We start from the raw sequence: 15664 nt of genomic DNA on the forward strand, positions 1-15664 counted from the left end.
AAGTAAAATTAGACTGAAAATATAGTAGTTAAAATAAAAACCATTTTAAACAATTTTTCAGTGCTAAGTATAAAATTAATCAAAAGTTTGTTTTTATTCCCGTTATTTCAGAAAACATTCACTACATTTCTGGCAATATTGTTTTACTCGCACTGCCTTACCTGTCAACAATGTCAACTGTCAAAATAATCGGTATCAGGCGGTGCACCACGATTATTTCAATTTCATCTCTTTGAATTTCATTATTGTCTAATTGTTATTCTTACGCAAGTTACGCAGAATTAATTTAATTCGCATATAAAAACAGAATGGCTGAAAAATCTGTTTTACCGAGTAAGCTCTCGGAAGGGCCCCATGGCTTAGGTACAAATGAATGTCTGTCAGTATGTGATAAAAAAACATTGTTTATGATACCAATTTTATTATGTATGAAAATTATTTTAGGTGATCCTGAAGATAGAAGCTTGCGCAAAGTCGAGAGAGATGTATTGATTCCGAAACTTATTAGGGACAAGGCAAAGAAAGAAAAATGTATTCAGGAAGTAGCCGACTTTGAAAGTTGTTGCAAGGATTCGTCCCTTCTGATGGTCGTGAAGTGTAGGAATCAAAATTCTGCGCTAAAAGACTGCTTGAGCGCGTGGTATCAAAATGAGGATTTCAGAAAGCTATGTACTGAAGAATACTTGGCACAAAGAAGTGAATACAGAAGAACTGGCATCAGGAAACCTATCAAAAGGGCTTAGCTTGCTGTAGTACAGATATGTTGTTAAAGGTTAAAATATTGTTATTAGAATTGTATAAATATAAATAAAAATCAATTTAGTCATCTTCATTTATTGTGATTGGCAAATTCCGACTTAATAATAGTTCTCTCACACTATACAGTTTCAAATCCTTGGGCAGTTCTACTTCAGTCTTGTTAGGTTTTACAACTTCTACAGCTATGACTTCCTGTAAAAAGCAAAAATCTCTTAAAGTATTTTTTTATTACAAATGGTATTAAGAACTATTTACATGATATAATAACCAGTCCTTAATATATAAGATGAGTAGGTACTTCATATTATAAATAGTTCTGTCTAACCTAGCTGAAGATAAACAAACACCCAAAAAATAATACCTTGACTGTAGTATTTGCGACTCGAACAAGACCAAGGGTTTGGATCCAGTTTTCGTCCTTATTCTCAGACCTAATAATGACTACATAATCAGCATGGTAGGCTGCAGGACCTTCCTTATATAATACTGAAAATAAAATAACTGAATTAGAAATCCATCAAATAAATGTAAATAATTTATGGTATATGTATGGAGCTCTTACAATAATCTCCACCAAATTTGATTCCTGGTTTTACAACATATCCCTTCGATCTATAGTAGTGGTAAACAACATATTTGGACAGGAACCTTCTATCTACAGCTGTAAAGAGGTCCCAACACTTCTCTATGTTTAGTAAAACATTGTCGAGACTGACAATTTGTAAGCAACCCATGCCATAAAGCAAGAAAAATGCTTCCTCAGGAGTCAACATAAGCTTCTCTTGTATTTTAACTTTATTTAAACAGCACTTCGGTCTCATGTTTTCAAAGTAATTTTCTCCCTCAGATTCGCTATTAGGCACTATGACTACCAAATCCTCTTTATCATGATTCTGGAATCTTTCAGTACTATGATTGGAATGTTTGTCTTCTTCGTCATCTTCTTCACTGGAGACTAAATCAATAACATCTTTTTGATTCTTCTTCTCACAGTCTCCAATTATTTTAGCCGTTAGACTATCAACATCTTTCATGAAATCATCTGATTCTGCATTTGCCAATTTATCAGAACTGCCGAATTTTTTAAACCAATAATTTCGTTTTAAAAATTGTCTTTTACGTATGATGCGCGGCGTTATGTCACTTTGATCGGCTTTGGGTTCCGATCGCGATGTTGTCCCTTTGCCAAAACATCCCATGTGATACAGTAGTGCTATCTCCTCTACTGATCTTACTTCCACATTAAAGCCATTGTAATATCCCGTAAATACAATTCGCATTGAATTATCTAATGGAAAACGCAACGATTCAACAGCCATCGGAAATGAGTCATTTAGGTCATTAGTTTGACAATCTTCTGATTGCAAAGTAGTCATGACAAAAGAACTGGCCAGTTCCCAAATTTATTTACAGCCGAATGTGTCAGTTCCAAGAGAAGACTTGAAGAACGCAAATTATGTTACTGCAATATAAAAAATCATTTTTTTATCGTTTATAGTAATTTTTTGGTATGAAAGTTATATATAAATTCATTCTTATCGTTCGGTGATTAAAAAGTTTGACCACTCACTAAATATCTAGTAAATATGGAAAAAATGACTGAAGAACCCGAGAAAGAGAGATACAATCGTGAGTAGTTTTTTTTAGATATACAGTGCGATACAAAAACATACTGTTTATAAACAATCAGTAATCTTTGAATGAGCATGAAGTACCTACACTTTCAGTTGCACTTTTCAATTACGTTTGCCGCGTTATCAAATCAGTGTAATAATCATTTATTTTAATTAATGATTTTATTTTTACCTATGTTTAAAAATAAAAATAACCTCGTTTTTCTATTTCTATCAAATTAGACGTGGGTCTCACTGAGGAAGTGATGAATGGTGTCACAATAAAATAGCGAAAACGTAATTTTGTAGTGGAACCAAGCTTTAAAATTATGCGATACTATAAAGGGACGAGCGATTTTTCGGATAATTATTCAAAATCCGTTATTATCCGTTTTTACTTGTATTTATACAAAAAGTGGATCAATACCTAGTATTTATTCAATTTGAGAATTTATACGAAAAATTACCGATTTTTATGCGATACATTTACTGCGTTATTCGCAGTTAGAGTTGGGCGATATCTAATATAACGAGTAGAAAAGGTAGTACTGATGGCTGGTTATCGAGTATTTACCCAAAGAGTGGATAAATACCCACTATTTATTTATAATATATCTCTAGTTGAAATAGTGCTTGGCGTAAGACAACGGGCTTGTTTCTTAGATAGTACTACTAGCATTAGTTATAATAATACATACACCATGTTTTCTAGATAAGTCTTTTGGAAAATCATGCAAACATTCGCATTAGTATTAAATTAGCTACTGTTACGCGCCGCGCCGAGCTTACTAACATTAGGTACGGTGAATAAAAATCGACCGCTGAATAGGTACAAGAATGGGATATTTCTTATTTTATTAGATTTTAGGATATTTTTATTCTTTGGACATTTTTCCATTTATTCACCCCTCGAATTCTAGATATTCATCCCGTTTTACGGAACGTTTTCTGACGAGATTAATATCCTCGTGTTTAAATATAGGTTTAAGGAAAATTAAAAAATAAACAGTAATTTTCTGAATTTTGCCTGCTATCAAAATTCAGTGTTGACAACCGTATTTTTAATGCTTTGTCTCTTTCTTTCTAGCCAAAAAGGTGTATAACAGAGAAGGTAAGAGCATAATTATCGTTCGAAGTAAAACTAACGTCACTCTTCATAGTCACAAGACCTCTCAGCTGAGGCTGTCTTCATTTTTCTGTTTTTCCCAAATAAAAGTTTTTCGATTCTTCTTTGGCAATAACAGACGTGATTATCAATTCTTTAGCCAAAATGGCTAACATGGGTGATGAAAATGTTAGTCAGGTAATGCCGTCGCTGGGTGATGAAAAAATCGGTAAGTAATTCACTTACGCAGTATTTCCTGAAACATCAGTAGTAAGATTTCTAAAACAATGTTCATGCAATGATTTCTAGACATGATTGCGGCCACCAGCGTCTTGCAAATCCGCGCCAGTGAAATCCGCCAGACTCAGATCAACTGGCAATCTTATCTGCAGTGAGTATTGATTCTCCTCTCACAAACCACATTCTTTGTAATTCATGTTTCATGGCCAAATCTCTAACTGTATGTATGATTAGGTCTCAGATGATCACTCAGCGTGACCATGACTTCATTGTGAACCTGGACCAGCGTGGCATGAAGGAGTTGCCCGACAGGAACCCAGAAACTTGTGCTGAAGTCTTCCTGAACTTGCTCACACATATCAGCAAGGATCATACCATCCAGTACTTGCTTGTACTGATGGATGACATCCTTTCTGTAAGTGCAAAGCTATTGTCATTGAAAACAGTTACCATTGTTAAAACTTAATCAAATATCAACAATTTCAATCAATAAGAAAACTGAACAGTTCTATTATAACATAATTTTCCAATTGGCATCTTATTAGCTTGGAATTGGAAACAAAAGTTATTCTTAGTTGCTACAAAGTCCATTTACAACTTTTTCAATTTATTGCAAGAAAAAATAATCTATTTATTTGTGGTATACCATAACTAAATGAATATGATTTACATTGCAGGAGGATAAAGGCAGAGTGAAGATCTTCCGTGAAGCTAGGATGGGTAACCCGTGGCAGCCATTCCTGAACTTGCTGAATCGCCAGGATGAGTTTGTTCAGCACATGACGGCCCGTATCATCGCTAAGCTGGCCTGCTGGCATCCAAACCTGATGGAGAAGAGTGATCTCCACTTCTACCTCTCCTGGCTTAAGGACCAACTTAAGATGAACGTAAGTCACACAAACCTCACCTAATTCCTACAAATATATTTACCATGTATGCATAGGCATTATTTGCATGAATTTGAAATATTTTATGCATGCATGATTTATTACTTATTACAAAGGAATGATGATAATTTTAATAACATTAATATTTTGATTGAATTGATTGATTACAAGGAGGCATGTATCATCAAAGCTTTGCTGGTAGTTCTCACTTCATAATAAAACATCAATTATCAATACTGTAAACATTAAGCTTGTCAAATAAAAACCTGCTAAAATAATCACTAACAATCACCTCTTGGCATGCAATTCTATACGAGTCAAATATTTAAGAAGACAATGCACTCAGGAGTTAATACATTAAATATTATTATAAAGATCACTAAATATTTTGAGTGTAAAATATACAGCAATGGAATACTATACCAAAAACATGATTTGTGTCTAAATCATGAAACCAGGAAATACAGGCTGATATTGTCACTTTATGATAACAAACCTCGAGATAGAGTGGAGACAATAATGTACAAGGTATTTATGTTGGACAATCTTCTTGAATTTCTCTGACAGAACTTCATCATTACATACTCTTACTTTTGTTACTGTGTTATGTAACTAGAAAAAAAAAATTCAAAATCAGTGATACATAACTCAAACAAACATTAGACATATCATTACACATGTTTTTCTATAAGGAATCATTAGCCATATCTTGATTGTCATTAAATAATAAAAATAAAAAAGCTATATAAACCACACCCACTTTTCAACCGTTACATGTGAATTATCGTTAATTTTGGTTTTCATCTCGAAGATTATGTTTCATTCACCTGCACTTCATTAATCACAATCACCTATAGATTACAATTAGATAACAATACAATCAACACATACCGTATTCAACAACACAATCGCTTCAAAAGACAGTTGTACATATTTCAAAACAAATTCAAGTTCACAGTTCAACAGTAGTTGTGTGGCAATGCTTAGTGCCTTATACCAAGTTGGTATAGTCATCAATGTGTCTAAACAGACTGAACCGTAACACAATGTTGTGAGTATCACGTGCAAGCATCACGCATCGTTGGGGCTTTGATGACGGGGGTCAATTGTCATTGAGAGGTTTGTTTTCTGGAAAGGCGGAGAAAATGTCTGCCGAGTTAGAGCATGCCGAGCAGGTTATGTTGCTGCACGAGAAACAGCATTTCGCCGCCGATAAACTTCAGAAACACCTGAAACATCACCACAAGGAAAAAGACAATGTCGACGCTGGCCCAGAGAAGTATTCGAGCCTTTACAGCTCTTTCGATGAGCTGAAGCCACTTGAGGATTTGCCACCTGGCCTGCATAAGGTACCCTACTACGTGTACATGTCGACACCAACCTGAGTGTTAAACAATACTATTTTAGCATAACAGTGATGACTAACTAATCTTTTGTAAATATGTAGGTGTTTGCTAACAGAATGTGAGTTTCCTTTAACTGAATGTGTTTTAATCATTGATATTATATTGCATGCTTACACTAATCTTGTTCATTACACTCACAAACTAGGAGGATGTGAAGGTATGTGCAATGTGCATGCGGCTTTAAGTATTATATTCTTTATTTGTTAAATATTGTATTTATTTATTATGTAAGATTACGTTTTTATATTTTTGTTATATTTTACATTATTTTCTCCAGTCTACAAATTGTAATTTATTTTGATTACACATATAGGATCAAAAATAATGTTATTTTATTTGTTAATATCAATTGACAACCTACCTACAGTAATTTAAAGTGGACTCTTCCAACTTTCTCTTTCTATGTTATTTAACTCACTAATTTAGTGTTTTTCAGATTCTCTGTGTATAAAATGAGAACTATTCTTTCTTTTTATTTTTTGTCAATTTTTAATCTAGTCTCTGTTGTAAAATGCTGTAATTAAAAAGCTTTGGAAATATAAACTGAATCTTGGGGCGCGATATTGCTATTTATTGAGTGAAGTATGGTGTTAAAATGTATTATGTATACAGAACAATGAATACATCCAATCTGTGGCCCGCTGCCTGCAAATGATGCTGCGCGTCGACGAGTACCGCTTCGCGTTCCTGTCTGTTGACGGCATCTCCACCTTGCTGTCTATCCTGGCTTCCAGAGTCAACTTCCAGGTAATTTCGATTTTATATTTTGTTTTTTCTATAATAAATTACGAATAAGATCTTTCTGTGAAACAAGCCTAAAGTAAATGCACACTAAAATATAAATAATAGAAAGACATAAGATGGTGTAGTATCAGCTCGCCCCCTGGATCTTGCCCCTTCCGATTAAAATGTTCCACTCGCCCCGTTTTTATTAATTTGGAGTTGTGGTTCGCCCCTTACGAAAACCCTTACGGGGCGAGTGAAAAATTTAACAATTAAATAATTATTTTGATGCATCGACTCGCCCCTTGCGGCATTCCCTTTGAAATTTAACTAAAAAAGGTATATTCAGAAAAATGTACAGTTAACAAAACTGGTAAGTAATTTAACCACACCTGAAACCTACTGTAACAAAAGGGACCTTTTATGGGTGTAGTATCAGCTCGCCCCCTGGATCTTGCCCCTTCCGATTAAAATGTTCCACTCGCCCCGTTTTTATTACACATGCAGTTTTATTTCAATTTTCACTATTAAATATTCATTTAAATATTTTATAAACTTAGAGTGCTGACAGTACTTTTAACTAACCAACAATCGGGGGCGAGTTGGAGTATCTAATAATTTAAGGGGCGAGTTGATGCACTTAGGCAATCAGGGGCGAGATCCAAGGGGCGAGCTGAGCCTACACCCATAAGATATTTGAAAAAAGATAAATATCAACAATTTTTTTCCTTTAAAATTACTTCTATATAATTATTATTTTTCTTTCCAGGTGCAATACCAGCTTGTGTTCTGCTTGTGGGTGCTGACATTCAACCCCCTGTTGGCCGAGAAGATGAACAAGTTCAATGCCATCCCCATCCTCGCCGACATCCTCAGCGACTCCGTCAAGGAGAAGGTCACGCGCATCGTGCTCGCTGTGTTCAGGAACCTGATCGAAAAACCTGAAGACCATCAGGTATGGACATCTTAATGTACCAACTTATACTTAAATAAGTTTTACTTTGTTGTACCTATTATATTTACAGACTAGTTATGGAATCCAAATCATCATCAGCTCTTTTTCTGATCTTTAACTTAGCCAATTGAAAATGACAGACACTTCTGACTTTAGGCCAATTTTCAATATACCTGTATGACTAAATAATACTTGTTATACTTTTACCAGGTTGCCAAGGAGCACTGCATCGCCATGGTACAGTGCAAGGTCCTGAAGCAATTGATGATCCTGCAGCAGAAGCGCTCTGACGATGAAGACATCATGAACGATGTGGACTTCCTGAACGAACGCCTGCAGACTTCAGTACAAGACCTCAGCTCATTCGACCAGTACGCTACTGAAGTCAAGAGCGGCCGGTATGTACATTTTAATATGGGTTCTTTGGACCTTTACCCAACATGGAATATTACAAAACAGACACAAAATAATGTTATTTATTATATTTAATGTCATCATACACTTTTTTTTCTAAAAGGTTTGTTTTTACTGTGTAAGATGGTTGTGAATTTCATACTAAGAAAAGGAAAAAATATTCTATTTCTATATTTTATTTTTAGTCTGGAATGGTCGCCCGTCCACAAATCAGCTAAGTTCTGGCGCGAGAACGCTGCTCGTCTGAACGAGCGCGGCCAGGAGTTGCTCCGTACCCTGGTGCACCTGCTGGAGAGGAGTAACGACCCCGTCGTACTCGCCGTCGCCTGCTACGACATCGGTGAATACGTCCGCCACTACCCACGAGGCAAACAGTAAGTATTTGTTTTTACTATATTAACGTTGATGTCTGAAATAAATATAGGATAAAAATACAATGAAGATGTAAATCATGTTGATCAAAAATTGTTGTGAATATAAATTGAACTTGTGAAGGTGACTTTTGATGGAATGTTGTAAACACTTCACATCCTAAGAGGCTAATCATAATAATTGAAATTTATGAGTGCATAATATACACATGTTTTCCATGATAGTAAGAGAAATAGTATTCAGGATTTATGGATCTTACAAGATAGTAACATGTAATAATATGTTATTGTTCACAGCATTATCGAGCAGCTGGGCGGTAAACAACGCGTCATGTACCTGCTGAGCCACGAAGACCCCAACGTCCGATACGAAGCTCTACTCGCCGTCCAGAAATTGATGGTCCACAACTGGTATGTTCTGAATATGATACAGTCCTCATATTTAAAATATAAGGGATAAATTAATCCCTATACATAGTGATGTAACAGTTGTTCAGAAAGAAACAATGTCTTGATGCTGTTCAATCAAGCTGTAATAAAATCTTTGAATACTACAGTAAATCCACAACCTTGATCATGAGTTTGTTAGTTATGTTACATACAAGAGAAAGTATTCAATATCTCGCCTGTTAGCTGCTAGCCTTAGCTGTTTATCACAAAAGATTACACTGATAAGTGGATCATTACATAATGTGTATGTCATCGGCTTTGTGTACACAGTGTTGATGCTAATCTGTTTACATTCTCATATAGTTAAGTACATAACACCTATAGCTTGATTTATATTATTTATTTATCTTTACAGGGAATACCTTGGCAAGCAATTGGAGAAAGAACAAATCGACAAGCAGGCGGGCACTGTTGTCGGAGCTAAAGCTTAAATTAATACCTGTTATATTTATAAATGAAATATTTAATTCCTTGTTATATTGTTGTCTTGAAGGATATCAAGCTTATTGCAGATATAGTAACTGTACTACGTATACAATGGAGGCTAGCCCCCGTTCAATAATCTGTATTATCTGTTATTATAACTCACAGAAAAATGGATTTTGAGTAAATCATGCCCATGTATATTATAAAACAATAAAAAGAACACTAAATTTTGAAAATATTTAGTGTACACATTCCTTTAAGAGTTAAACATTACAGATTTAATATGAATGTTTATTGAAAAGATATTATTATGTATTCGATTATTTGAAATTAATAGAGTTTTAGTGGTTTGTGATGTGATAACTGGCTACATCAGTATTGTGAATAAAGTTCATCGTAAATATGTTAATGTGGAGTATTATTTTAAATCTAAAATAACACCTAAGAACATCAGACATGCGCCTGCAGGGCGAGCATATAAGTTATTTTTATGGAACAAGCTGCAGGTGATCCTGATGATAAGCAGTCGCCGCCGCCCATGGGAACTTGAAACACCAGAGGAGTTACAATTGCGTTGCTGGCCTTTCAGGGGTCAGGAATGTAAGGGTTGTTAGGGCATCGGGTATTGGCAACGCACGTCGGTTTTCTGTGAGGCCGTGGAATCACTCCGGTCGAGCCGGCCCGTTCGTGCCGAAGCATGGCTCTCCCACACTTAACACACATTGCTAGTAGCTGTGCCTGTGGCGCGGCGCGGGTTCGATTCCCACATGTAACAATTGCATAGTTACATTTCTCTTACTTTTCTTCAATCTTATAATTACATTTATTAGCCGCACAAGAGATTAAATGGTGATTATTCTGCAAGTGTTCAATTCACAATATAACGCCGTTAAAAAAGTTATTGCTTTGTCTATGCTGGTTTCTGTCAGACTGCCTATCACTGTCAAAAACTTATTATTGTTGTCAGTTTGTTGTATTGTGTTGTGGTTATACAAATTGTGTGAAATAATAAATTATAAATGAAATGGAGAATGTACTAGTACTTAAAGATTACAAAACTGTGCCGGACATTGTGCACGAATACAGTCCGACGCTTAAATTTGGCCATATTCCGTTAGTTATAGATAATGGTGAGTACATATTTTGATTTGAAGTAATTTAAAATTGATGCTATAAATCATGATAAATATATGTTTAATAGTTAAATAACAGCCTTCTAACTAAATTCTAATCTTATTTAAAGGTTCCTATCAATGCAGAGTTGGTTGGTCAATTAATGATGAACCTAACCTGATATTTAAGAACTTGATAGCCAGACCTAGGAAGGACCGATGCAAGAAAGATGCTGAACCTCCTGCCACTCCACCAATACAGATTGGCAACGACATCATTAATATAGAAGCAGTAAGGTTAGTATTCTTGAAGAAGTTCAGCATTTACAATTCACTTTCAAAGAGTGTACATTTTTGAGGCAAAGTTTTGCTATTTTCAATAGGAATTATTATGAAATATGTTTCTGATAAACCTTTTATGTCCAGATTCCAGCTAAAGACTCAGTTTGATAAGAATGTAGTCACACACTTTGAGGCCCAGGAGCAAGTATTTGACTACATCTTCTCACACTTAGGCATTGACAATGATGGCAGTGTTCCTCACCCTATTGCTCTGACAGAAGCCTTCGTTACACCCAATTACTCTAGACAGTGTAAGTATTATGATATTATTAACTAAACTAAAAAATCATAGTTTACTCACATACTCAGATTCATTTAACAGTTACTTAAACTAGTCCTTAACTAATTTTTTCATGATGAACAAAATCGTTACTAAAGATTAGTTTAAGTAATCATTATATGTCTCTGAATTTAGCAGTTGGTTACATACATTAATGCAGAAAAAGCTGCACGATGTTGCTGCATCTGCATATGCTGTTTATGATGAAGAGTCCCTCTGTGACTCAAGATTGTTGTAGTTACAATTACTAATAAAACTTATTTAAACTTTCCAGTGATGTCTGAGCTGCTGTTTGAAGGCTATGGTGTTCCCGGAGTGAGCTATGGTGTGGATTCATTATTCAGTATGTACAAGAATGACATTGGCGACACAGCTCTCATTGTCAACTGTGGCTACCACACCATACATATTATACCTGTAATCAGGGGGCAGGTGATTGTGGATCATGCTAGAAGGATTAATTTAGGTAAGAATAAAAACATTTATTTTTTTCCTTGATAATAAAATTTTATTTATTGACTGCCTCATTTGTCAGGAGCGACTGGGCAAGGGGTCTCGGGTTCAATTCCCGGGTTGGGCAAAGTATTACTGGGCTTTTTTGAACTGGAAAATTTCTCAGTAGTAGCACAGACTCTGGAATTGTGCCCTGTATATGGTAATAGGCTCACCTCCTATTACCTGGGACATATTACAAAAATGGTGAAAAGTGGGTGTACAATATATAGAGGCTTTACATGCTGTAATGTACAATTCTGCCAACTACTTCAGGGATAAAAACTGTGATGATATGATACGGATAAAATTTTATTAAGTTTAAAGCTACCAGATTATCTGGAATAATATAGGCGCAGAATAAAGAGCATCTATTTAAAAGCATGCACATATAAATTATATGTATGAGATTGCAGAAGAGCCACTTTTTATATAGATATTGCTTTTCTTAAAATTTTCACTCTTTTCAGGGGGCAGTGAAATGATTTACTACTTGCACAAGCTCCTTCAACTGAAATATCCAGTACATGTGAATGCTATCACCATGTCAAGAGTAGAGGAAATACTTCAGGAGCATTGCTCCATAGCTCTTGATTATCAGGAAGAAATCAGAAAATGGGCAAACCCTGATTACTATGAGGCCAATGTGAAGAGAATACAGCTACCTTATGTGCAAGCTGCTACCTCATCTGGTTTGACAGGTGAGATAATGGACCTTTTTGTATTAATTGATATTTTTATTTATCAAATAAGTAGATAGAAACAACTTTCTCTTTCTCTGACCAAGGGAAACAGAAAACAAAACTTACAACTTATAAAATTAACTTTGTGCTTGATATAGAGAAGTGGAAGGAACCCTCCTTCCTCTCGTCTAATATTAAAGAGTGGAAGGAAGCCCTTTGTCCTACAGTGGGACAATCATGGCAGAAATCTAAATCTAATCTTAATATTACATCAACTTCTGCAGTTATTATAATCAAAATGTTTGTAATTGTGTCTTTTACACAATTAAGTTTAAGTTTTAAAGATGTGTTTGTGATTATTTCGTTATATTTTCAGCTGAACAGCAAAAGGAACGAAAGAAAGAGATGGCGCGCCGATTGCTCGAAATAAATGCAAGGAAACGCGAAGAGAGACTTGCTGAGGATGAAGAACAGCTAAATCAACTTCTTGCTATAAAGGTACAACTTACAGTAACAAAACTATGGAGTTACATTACATTATTATTAATATTTAATCATATTATTATTTAAAGTTCAAATAATCATTTGAAAAATTATTTGTGCCACTGTAATTATTTTATTTACCATTGTAATAACTACTTACAATAAAAAATAACCTTTGAATCCCTAGTCGACTTTCAAAGCTTCTACAGTATAATAACATAATATCAATGATTTTATATTACAGGATATGATAGAGGATGGCGATACCGATGAATTCAATGAAGCCATAAAAGGATTTGATATCAAAAGCTATGAAGATCTTCAGGTAACCTAACATTTATTTATATTCCAGTATTTTTTTTAATGTTCTTTATTCTTTATTATTGCCAAACATCAGATACAGTTCTACTGGAGAATTTCTTAAACGTAATAATGAATTCCTTTTCCATCGCGTAAAGGGACATTCTGTGGTACATATTTGCAAATTCTATGAATTCATTTTATAGTGATATTCATTATAATTTTTGCAGAGACAAATATCGAATATACACATGCGCATAGAGAAGAACAAACAGCGGATTGTTGCGGCTGCTACTGCCGAAGAGAACTTGGAAACTCGTCCGACTGGCCGGTTGAATCCGCCTACTGAGCCAGAGGCGTTCCAAACGTGGCTCAATGAGACGCGATCTAAGGTAAAAGATGATTTTCTCTGGAATAATATTACACACTTTATACTCACTTTAAATCCTCTTTTAAATATATACTAATTCACTATCTTATTAATTTATTATTCTAGTATCGCGAACTAGTAGCACGTCGCGAAGCTCGCCGTGCCCGTCGCGCCGCGATGGTGAAGCGACGCACGGCTGCGGCCGCTGAACGTATGCGAGTCATCTCCCGCCTTGCTGCGGCCGGAGACGACTTCGGAAACCAAGACTCTGATTGGGATGCGTATAAAAGGTAAAGTTCTTATTCCAAAGTCCAATTTAAAACTCGAAATACCTAAATAGGTAAGAGTTTTTAGAAGTGAAATACTTACCAAAAAAAACTTAAAATCTTGTAAAAAAAAATGATGGTGAAAACAAAACCATTTCATTTATCAAGGCAAAACTTGATTGTCTTCCGACAGCCGTTTTGCAGTCTGCCGCACTTTTCCCTAAAGTTCACAAGTAACTTGATCGCAGACTTAGAACATCTCTTATAAAAACATCATCATCAACAACAGCCAGAGGACATCCAATGATGAACAGAGGCCTCCCTCTTAGTGCTCCATAGCTAGTCATTATTTTAACAAGCTTTTCGTATTTTATTCCAGTATAAGTCGCGAAGCTGATTCCGATTCGGAAGCTGACGGTGAACGTCTCATGGAGTTAGAGGAAGCGCTTCGTGAATATGAACCTCCTCCAGCGAATTCCAGTCAACATCATCAACTGCACTTGGCTATAGAACCGCTAAGGTTTGTATTGAAATACTCGCCCCAATTTCTTCGCGCTTCGCGTTTACTATGCGTGCTACTTCAACACTCTTTAAAAAAATACTGTACAAAGCTGAGTTACTGTTATATTAATTTTGTTTCCTGTCATTCCAGAGCTCCAGAGCTAATGTTTCAACCTTCAATGATGGGCAACTTAGAAGCAGGGTTGGCAGAAACTATGGAGTATGTGTTCAAACACTTTAGTCCTGAAGATCAGCTGCTGTTAGCAAATAATGTGTTCCTCACAGGAGGCAGTTCTCAATTCCCAGGTAAGTTAATTTTACAAATTATGGTGCGAAGCTGTTAACGTATATGGGACAATAAAAACCTAACTTTGCAAAATCTCCAACACCTAATACTATCTTTGCCTATCGCAAGATCCCTTATAACGTAAGTGGTCATATCTATATTGAAACGCCAAACGCAGAGTTAGCAACGTTAAAAAAAGTTCTCTCTATTTATACAATAATCATATAATCGCGAGGATCGGAGGAGTAATTGCAATTTTTACTTTCCAGGACTAAAAGAAAGACTCGAAAGAGAACTTCTAGAAATGAGACCGTTTCAATCTACTCACAAGGTAGTGGTGGCCAAGAACCCCAGTCTGGACGCTTGGTACGGAGCCAGGGACTTTGCTGGTAGCAATGAGTTTGAAAATTGGTGTATTTCGAAAGAAGAGTATTATGAGATGGGTGGAGAGTATTTGAAGGAACATTACGCAAGTAACAAGTATTACAAGAGCCCAGCACCGATTGTTGATAATACTCTCGCGCCGTCCATCGATGCCAACGTCGTGAAAGAAGAAATAGTTGTGGATTGCTAGATGTAAGGTTTGCTTGATTAAAGTTACTTATTCAGTACATTCTGGTTTGTTTAATATTTTTTATACAAGTCCCTGGTGTTGTTCCAATCTAAATGTTCCAAAGAAATACGCTCAACCCAGTCAGTGTTGCTTACTGCACATTTAGGTATTTACTTGGCCTGAAATACGATATCATACCTCGCACTGACTTATGTTTATCTCATTCTCATCACTATAAATATGATTTGAAACACGCGGCTGATTTGTTCAGGGAACTTCACAAATCGCAATCAACATTATTAGATAAATTTGACACCACGCAGCACTTTTCAACATACAGTGCACACAGAATTAGTAGTACAGAAGAATCCGTTTATTATGACTCCGCCTATATTGACCAACCGGTTATTATGACGTAATTGCATGACGAAGTTTGGTTTTCATATAAAATTCTTTATAAAAAAGTCGGATATAATGACTTCCCTTACAGTGACATGCCGCTTTATATGACCCATTTTTAATAAATTATGTCCGGTTATAATGACCGGCACGATTCTTTACCTTCAATAATGTTCGTTAATTCCCGATGACGTTCGGCACGTACCTAGTTTTTGTTTTGAATCTCAGTGAGTAATTGACAGTTGAAG

General features: G+C 35.6%; 4 protein-coding genes across 10 annotated transcripts; 3 read left to right on the forward strand and 1 right to left on the reverse strand.

Moving 5' to 3' along the window:
• Positions 1–172: 172 nt before the first annotated feature.
• LOC118281831 (COX assembly mitochondrial protein homolog) lies at positions 173–832 on the forward strand. The gene is made up of 2 exons (XM_035602570.2): positions 173–363; positions 445–832. Exons 1-2 carry the CDS (start codon positions 309–311, stop codon positions 741–743), a joined length of 354 nt encoding a protein of 117 aa, XP_035458463.1. The 5' UTR covers positions 173–308; the 3' UTR covers positions 744–832.
• On the reverse strand, positions 819–2706 carry LOC118281828 (tRNA-splicing endonuclease subunit Sen2). Of its 4 annotated transcripts, none has more exons than XM_035602567.2 (4): positions 2589–2706; positions 1322–2221; positions 1121–1245; positions 819–951 (listed from the first exon to the last, which is right to left on the reverse strand). In XM_035602567.2, exons 2-4 carry the CDS (start codon positions 2133–2135, stop codon positions 820–822), a joined length of 1071 nt encoding a protein of 356 aa, XP_035458460.1. In that variant the 5' UTR covers positions 2136–2221; positions 2589–2706; the 3' UTR covers position 819. The 4 variants fall into 4 exon arrangements, with proteins under 4 accessions (XP_035458460.1, XP_035458457.1, XP_035458456.1 ...); XM_035602564.2 differs by having other exon boundaries at positions 2566–2695; XM_035602563.2 differs by having other exon boundaries at positions 2479–2647.
• LOC118271665 (V-type proton ATPase subunit H) lies at positions 2239–9758 on the forward strand. 4 transcript variants are annotated; one of them, XM_035587790.2, is made up of 12 exons: positions 2239–2388; positions 3460–3483; positions 3787–3868; positions 3952–4132; positions 4395–4604; positions 5741–5953; positions 6623–6757; positions 7503–7688; positions 7899–8086; positions 8288–8476; positions 8771–8884; positions 9279–9758. In XM_035587790.2, exons 1-12 carry the CDS (start codon positions 2346–2348, stop codon positions 9352–9354), a joined length of 1641 nt encoding a protein of 546 aa, XP_035443683.1. In that variant the 5' UTR covers positions 2239–2345; the 3' UTR covers positions 9355–9758. The 4 variants fall into 4 exon arrangements, with proteins under 4 accessions (XP_035443683.1, XP_035458454.1, XP_035443684.1 ...); XM_035602561.2 differs by lacking the exon at positions 5741–5953; XM_035587791.2 differs by lacking the exons at positions 2239–2388; positions 3460–3483 and adding an exon at positions 3517–3706.
• A 541-nt stretch (positions 9759–10299) lies between these two features.
• LOC118281838 (actin-related protein 5) lies at positions 10300–15077 on the forward strand. Its single transcript, XM_050693766.1, has 12 exons — positions 10300–10479; positions 10593–10758; positions 10888–11054; positions 11358–11549; positions 12046–12276; positions 12635–12756; positions 12986–13066; positions 13272–13433; positions 13538–13701; positions 14057–14197; positions 14330–14484; positions 14734–15077. Exons 1-12 carry the CDS (start codon positions 10374–10376, stop codon positions 15036–15038), a joined length of 1992 nt encoding a protein of 663 aa, XP_050549723.1. The 5' UTR covers positions 10300–10373; the 3' UTR covers positions 15039–15077.
• The last annotated feature ends 587 nt before the right edge of the window (positions 15078–15664 follow it).

This window comes from Spodoptera frugiperda, chromosome 5, assembly GCF_023101765.2.
Source record: "Spodoptera frugiperda isolate SF20-4 chromosome 5, AGI-APGP_CSIRO_Sfru_2.0, whole genome shotgun sequence".
In the NCBI taxonomy this organism is placed as follows: Eukaryota; Metazoa; Arthropoda; class Insecta; order Lepidoptera; family Noctuidae; genus Spodoptera; species Spodoptera frugiperda.